The sequence below is a fragment of the Formica exsecta genome, unplaced genomic scaffold, assembly GCF_003651465.1.
Source record: "Formica exsecta isolate Colony F162 unplaced genomic scaffold, ASM365146v1 scaffold971, whole genome shotgun sequence".
Classification (NCBI taxonomy): domain Eukaryota; kingdom Metazoa; phylum Arthropoda; class Insecta; order Hymenoptera; family Formicidae; genus Formica; species Formica exsecta.
The window spans coordinates 7,915-15,525 of record NW_021853734.1 but is presented as its reverse complement, the minus strand read 5'-3'; the positions used below and the strand labels follow the sequence as shown (position 1 = coordinate 15,525).

The 7,611-nt window shown below is 28.1% G+C and overlaps 2 protein-coding genes across 4 annotated transcripts in view; one reads left to right on the top strand and one right to left on the bottom strand.

The window, feature by feature from the left end:
• LOC115245413 (transcription initiation factor TFIID subunit 3) overlaps positions 1 to 3,630 on the top strand; it is an 18,362-nt gene extending 14,732 nt beyond the window's left edge. The window contains exons 9-11 of one of the 3 annotated variants that reach the window (XM_029823721.1): positions 1,394 to 1,488; positions 2,176 to 2,276; positions 2,395 to 3,630. In XM_029823721.1, coding sequence (XP_029679581.1) covers positions 1,394 to 1,488; positions 2,176 to 2,276; positions 2,395 to 2,530 — 332 coding nt within the window. In that variant the 3' untranslated portion in view covers positions 2,531 to 3,630. Of the gene's footprint in view, positions 1 to 1,393; positions 1,489 to 2,175; positions 2,277 to 2,394 lie in introns of those variants that run through there. The other 2 variants (XM_029823720.1, XM_029823722.1) reach the window with 2 other exon arrangements.
• LOC115245414 (CCR4-NOT transcription complex subunit 11) lies at positions 3,597 to 7,153 on the bottom strand. The gene has a single exon (XM_029823723.1). The coding sequence runs from the start codon at positions 6,929 to 6,931 to the stop codon at positions 5,570 to 5,572; it is 1,362 nt and encodes a 453-aa protein (XP_029679583.1). The 5' UTR covers positions 6,932 to 7,153; the 3' UTR covers positions 3,597 to 5,569.
• Positions 7,154 to 7,611: the final 458 nt, after the last annotated feature.

Here is a 7,611-nt window from a genome sequence, read left to right as displayed (position 1 = left end):
ATATAAACTATTAATAGTATGTTGCAATCGAAATTTCAAACTTCAAAATGCTTTCTTAATTTTTTGCTTCCGATGATTTTTTGCCGAATATCGACATATTCTGTGATTTAAAAAACACAAGATTATATATGTATAACTTTTGTTCTGCTTTTTAAGTAGAAATGGGCTCTTTTTATCCATCTTCTGCTTTAATCGATTTGTTATATTTTGGGATATTTTAAATGTATATAAATCTTATTTGAATGGCATGGCAAATTTTTTGAGTTTGCTATTTATAGAATTGATTGCTGCACATATGCAAATGTAAGCATTTCTTCATTTGCAAATAAACATGTCTCTTCTTTGCAAATATAAAGTTCTTCATTGAATAAGTAATATTGAATCAGATATACATTTTAAGAATAAGAAAGCATTGGTCTTCATCATTTTATCACGTTTATTATATTAATATATTTTAAACTACATGATACTCATATACAACATTAGTATATATTATACTTGTCTCTTCTTATTATTACAAATTTAAATGATTAATATATGATAAAATAACAAATAATATTCTAATGAATTTAACGAACAAATATTTACATGTACTATACAAGAAAAATGCAGAGTTTATAGAGATATTACTATAAATATATGTATATTGTAATTGTGATATCATATATGTATATCGAATATATCATTTTACCTCTAATATAAAGATAATGTATGTGTAACTAAATTGTTATCATATAAATTTTACACCACTTATTTGGTGTATTAATAATATATAATATATTAATTAATAATATATTATTAATGATATATATAGTTTAATAATTAATAACATAGTTTCTTTTTAATATTTTTGTATATGCCACAAAAAGGAAGTAATTTTTTTATATATCTGAGTTATGTTAATTAATAATATGTGCCCAAGCTTCTCATTAATTTCTCTTCTCTATTTAGCAAGTTTGTAGTTGCATTAGTGCATACGTATATATTCTTCTATACAAATATTTATAAGATACTATTTTTAAGATTTATGTGCTATCTCTGAATTTGCTGTTTGCCTATTAATTAGTAGTATTAGAGCATGCATTTTTTATAAATTAGAAATGTAACTTTTAGGTGTTTTTTATTTCTAAACTTTACTTTTATGAGAATTTGGTCAAAATATAATGATAAGAAATGTTTTTACTCGTTTATTTCTTTATTTAATCAGAAATATATATATTTACGATTTACCGATACATAGTTTATTAGAGTTTACATTAATAAAAACATATTTACATTAATAAAAACAGCAGAAAGTATAAAATTAGACCATTGCATGAGATTTGCACGTTCCATAAAAGAATTTAGCATCAAAGGCCCGTTAGGAATATAACTGACGGTTTTAACGGTACAGAGGTGAAAGCAGATCCAGTTACTAAAAAGGATGATGCTAAAGAAGACAAAGAAAATGGCAGGAACATGTTGCCTACAACACCAGCCACTACTGTGGTGAGTACGCTTTATACCCCTTTCAAAGAATGTTGCAAGGCATTTTCTGTTCACCAAAGTTATGAATAATTAGTTTTATACTTTATAATACGCTTATGTTTTAACATGATGTATACATCATATGATATAACATAATGCAAAAAAATATATATATAGATATTGAAATATCTCGTCTCGTTAACTGTTTTAAAGGATTTACACATAAAAAGCTAGAATATGATTTAAAGAATATACACATATGCATATCAAATATTAAAAAAGAAGAGACAAGTTCATCTCTCGATACATGTGCCATTGTAAATCATCATTTCATCAAAATACATTAGTCCCACATATTATTTAAGACTCAAGAAATTTTGAAATAATACAAAAACGTATTTTCAAATATTACATAATATCTCATTGTTATATTAAAAATATTTCTTTTTGATGGATAAGATTATTCGTAGATAGTTTGACAAAATATATGAAGTCTATTGACTATATTTCTCTGCAAAATCAAAGCCAGAATATTATTAAGAAACTACAAAACAAAAAAAGACCACTTGAATAATCGATCCGATGTTGGCGAATGTACTTGAACAATTTTCTACTCTTAAATCTCTAGAATAAATTCATCAAGATGGGTTGGGTTAGCCAAAAAAATCTCCAAGTTCTGTTCTGTTTATCTTGAGATGAGTGTTACAGGATCGAGGAGGTCGTCAAGTATGGATATGTCCCGCATGCGGCAACCAGGATGATGGTTCACCAATGATTGGCTGCGATGATTGTGATGCGTGGTATCATTGGTAAATAACTCGTTATAGATTTATGTATACTGTATATATTTCAATATGAGATAAAACCATTAATTTTGTGTATTTAATATATATGCAATAAATTAATAATATTTTCTATATTTTGCAGGGTGTGTGTTGGTATGCAGGTTCCACCAGCTGATGATGAAGATTGGTACTGTCGATTTTGTATAGCGAAAAAACAGGAACTTCTCCATGATAAAAAGAAAAAAAAGCGAAAGAAAAAAGTTAAAGTAACGGCCTAGTATAAGCCAACCGGGTCTAACTGCGTGAGACCCGGTGTTACCATACCATTCACTACCAAAGTTAAAGCAAAAGACAACAAAATTGGCGTTAAAAGCGTAAAAATGAAAAAGGTGTCCAAGAATGATGTTAAGATACAAATGAAGGGAAAATCGATCATGACTAAAGGAAAGACTGCAAAGAACATAGTGAAAGTAAAAGCTGTAAAAAAGAAATAAAAACAATTGTTATATTATGCAGTGCAATTTAAATAGTGGAAGTTATTTTCTAAACTGTAGGACAAATGTAAATGATTCTATTCTATACTAGTTGTATTTAATAATACCCTGTACTGCATTAACTATATAGGGTGTTTCAAAAGTGGAGGTCAATCGCTCGAGGTGATTGGAGATCCAAAAAGAAGAAAAAAAGTTGGTATGAACATAGGTCTGGAAATGCATTGTTTTCGAGTTATCATCATTTTTATATTGAAATTTCAAATTGCTTTGCTTTCGAATTTTTTTGTCAAGATTGAAAGAAGAGATAGTTTTTATGAGTTTTATAACATAATTAAAGCCAAATAAAAGTTGTGGACTGTTTTAGCACTACCCAGGATAAAAAAAAGAAAAAGAAAATAATAAAAAATATAAATAAATAAATAAAATAAAATAAATAAATACAAAACCAACTCTTCTTTCAATTTTAACAAAAAAATTCGAAAATAAAACTGAAATTTCAACATAAAAATGGTGTTAACTCGAAAACAATGCAGCCGAACGAGCACACGTTCCGAACGATTGATCTCCACTTTTGAAACACTCTGTATATATTTTTATGTTGATATTATATTCATTAAAAAATAAGATATCAACACATACAAACGTCGTTAAGAGTATGGATATTCTACAGGTTTTGTAAAGATCTTCAGTTTTCTATTTTGTATACACGATTATGCATTTGGTCACACAGAATATGTGATTTATTACACAGCGTGATAAATTTGTAGTATATTTTCTTAGCTCTATTCAAATCATATTATTTCCTGATACTATCACTGCTTTTGGCAGACTTAACATAGAACATACTTAAAAAAAAAAAAAGTAAAATTATATCTATTTTTAATGCATATATGTTATGTAAATTTATAACGTGTAAAAACCATATTAGTCATCATGGATAACATAGATAATTATATATTTTCTCTCTTTTTTTTTAATGTAAATATATGATTACTGATGAGAGGTATACAATAGTTTGCAGATAAAATAAATGATGAAACATTTTAATAGCGACTTTATTGTGTAATGCTGTGATTTTATTTTTAATTTATATATTAATATAATTATAGTAATTATACTTATAGCACTATAATTATAGTATGTGTGTGTGTGTGTTTATTATTATAATTGTACTCTACTATTATAATTATACTCTAATTATATATATGTTAATTATGTTGCATGTATAAGATGTTAAATATTGTTTAATTCTGATAAGGGATCACAAAGTTTTATATCTACTTTCGAAGGATGTATGTATTTGTGACAAATGCTATAATTGAGACAAGTCCAACAATTATATAATATTACTGTCCCACATAAGATGTGCGAAAAATCGATGATCGCATTTTGGGCTAAATATGGATCTATAGAAAAAAAATTGTTATCAAAATGTAAGAAGCTGATTTAAAAATAGAGCACATACAATACACAATTAGAATAGACATCTCGATATAAACATAGCAAGAGTGTGACAAAATAAAAGAAATTATTATATATTATATAATATTGGAATGTTTAACGCATTGACTAGGCCATTACAAGACTAGACAAGAATGAACATAGGTAATGAATAAAGTATACTACTCTTGGGATGCACTTTTAGCAAAAAAGTACGCGTATTCAAAACTTTAAATCAAAAGAAAAAACTCGGCATNNGGCATTCAGTAGTAAAATCATAATTTATATTTTTCATATTTCGCTCAAAATTCGATCTTTAATTTTTGGCACATCTCATTTGGAACGGCAACGTTACATTGTTGAACTTGTCTCGGCTAGCACCTCTTAAAAATAATACATTTTTCGAAAATAGACGCAACACTTTGTGAATGTTCCTCGTGAGATGTATTCATAATATTTATAAATGGTACAACTGATGAGAAATACATTGGATAATAAACAAAATTATTAGTTAAATTAATAACAATAAGACAAACGCCTCCATCAATTACAATCTAATATAATTTATCCTAAATTCTTTTTGTTTGATCAATTGGGATCATAAATATCTATATTAATTATATCGATCTAATTATAACAGATTATGGATATTTGTAATTACAATTTGTTACATAAAATCTGTATTTGAACATGTATATGTTAGAAATTTATCCAATTATATATTTTTTCCTACAACGCAAATTGTAAACATATATTAAAATAGAAGCTTATCGCAAACCGATCAATATTATGAATTGTACATATATTAATAAATAAAATATTTATAGAATGTATATGAAACGCAAAATTGTATTGATTGCAATATTATTGTAATCTTCTGTTTTGTACTTGTAAAATTTGAGATACAATAGATATGAATGTGAAAAAAATTTTAATAATTTAAATAAATTATCATTATTGACATAAGCAAGGCATTTATTTGTTTTATTACATGCTAGTATGTATGTTATGAATACAGAAATATTGTAAATTCTAGATTAGAAACACATTCAAAAATTGAAATATATTATTCCCAATGTTTTATATATATAACGAATTTAATCTCTACTTATATAAGTATATGATATTTAAATCATTTTTTCTTTTCTTTATAAAATTTATATATACATACACATATATATAAATTTAAAAAAATATTTATTATACTTGAGTGTGTTTTGATTTAATTCATAATATTATCATCTTATATTCAATCTAGTTAGATGCCATGTAAAAGAGAATATAATACATAAATATAATATGATATACAATTAAATAATTAGCTAATAATAATTTGTTGATGATATATATGCTCTAGATGGTATTTATAAGCATGATAATATATTAATACATATCTATTTTATTTTTTGTAGATGAAGCATTAAGTCCACCAGTATCACCGGATTCAAGTTGTTTTAGGAGTCGGAATAATGCAGCAGCTTCTCTGATTCGACTAAATTCAATACAAAATGCTTGGACTTCAATAAACAGTTCTTGTACATTTATGATCTTGTTCCTTATCAAGGATTGTAAAAACACACAAACGAGTCGTACCAACCGGCTTTGCATATAACGATCCTTAATAGTTTCGCAAGTGGATATACAATTGCTGACATATAAATGTACAAATTCCGTTGGTAGATCCACCGTGGTGGTTAATCTATTTACAACTTCCATAGAATGAAGGGACATTTCCATGTTTACTAAGACGCTGAAATATTCGGTGATTTGGCTAGATTGCATCAATTTTAATAAAACTTCAATGGCAATTAGAGGATTATTCTCAACTAAATCTGGTAATTTGCAGGGTGTAAGTCCAATATGATAAACGAGCTTCGGATCGTTCTCCAATTCATTGACCAGATGTTGCTGTTGCGGCAATGTTAGTACACCCTTGAAAGCCTTGCCCATTAGTTTACGAGCTTCTGCACCAGCGCAGTTCGACACACACATGCTAGTATCATATTCAATTGTAAATTGCGTCGGTTCCGTGACATTGAACCAAGCTATTTCATTGATGGAATGATAAAGAGGTGGCACTAGCCTCAAAAATTCAGGACGATAGCTTTGTCTGCATAAAGGCGGATCACCGACAGTAAGGCTTTCCGTTATATTTCTCACAGTCTTTTCATCAAATTCTGTCTCTTTAGAATGATCTATATCGGGTAGAATAACAGGATTCCCGCATTTACTAACAGAGGGTAGTTCGGATTGATGTTCCACCAATTGCAATTGTAAGTTAGTTAAATTGATAGATGGCACAGAGACAAAGGAAAATTCGTCTACAATCTGACGAGGTGTTTTCTTTATAATGTCCTTATGATTGTATCCCAGTAAATTAACCAACAAATTCTTCTCGCAATGAGATAGAAATGGTATATGACCTGTGTGATTGGGCAGTTTTGAATTTCCATTATTAGTGTCTTCTTGCTTTAGAACCTGCACGAATACACTGGCGAAAGGCGTGGAAGCTAATGGTTCTCCTTTATACAGATCGAACAGCAGTGTTAACGCTATGACACGTTGAACATGCTTTGGCAACAAATCAACATGCTGTAACTGTAGCAATACTACTGTTCCAACCTTGAAGCGATCTTCCTTAGAAAAGCTTTGGTGCAGCTGATTGCAGAGACTTTCCAGGCTGGTGTCCAGATTTTCCTCGTCGAGAAGATCTAACAGCTTTATCAAAGTTTTCGGAGCAAGCATCTTTGCTACGCGACGAATGGAACATTTGCGACAACTCGCTTACTATTTGACGAGATCTTTTGGATTTATTTCGTAATGTCATGTATATGAAAATAATAGTATAGGTGTCTTTTTTTATGCGTAAATATCTCAGATATTTATGGATAGAAAGTTTGCACAAGCAGTATTATTATTCAAGTTCGTAATATATATATATATATATATATATATATGAGTACGTTTATATATATATATTTTTTTTTACTGATGTGAACTCACATGGTAATATATATGTATTGATACATTCTTTTATCTACTTTTTTTCACATTCTCTTCTATATTTTTTTAAGGGTTTTATATAACAAAAAATATAAAAAAATTTTGTTAAGATGTCTGTGGTATTGAACTTGAGTTTACTGCATGATAGATTGAACACTCTTGCACTGAGCCATCACATATTTCTTGTAAATGCTTTCATATTATCAGTATTTATGTAGCAGATATTTTTACACAATAATATCGATATAATCGAAAAGAAATCAAAATAGCATACTTGTCGCTCTATAAATTTGCAATTACTAAAAGATAACGTAAGCCAAGAATTAACAATCGTTCTCTCCTTGTCGCTCTATCATGCTGACAATACATAAAGTACCGATGAAAAAGCAACAAGTAAAAAAGCAATAAATTGCCAAGTCTAA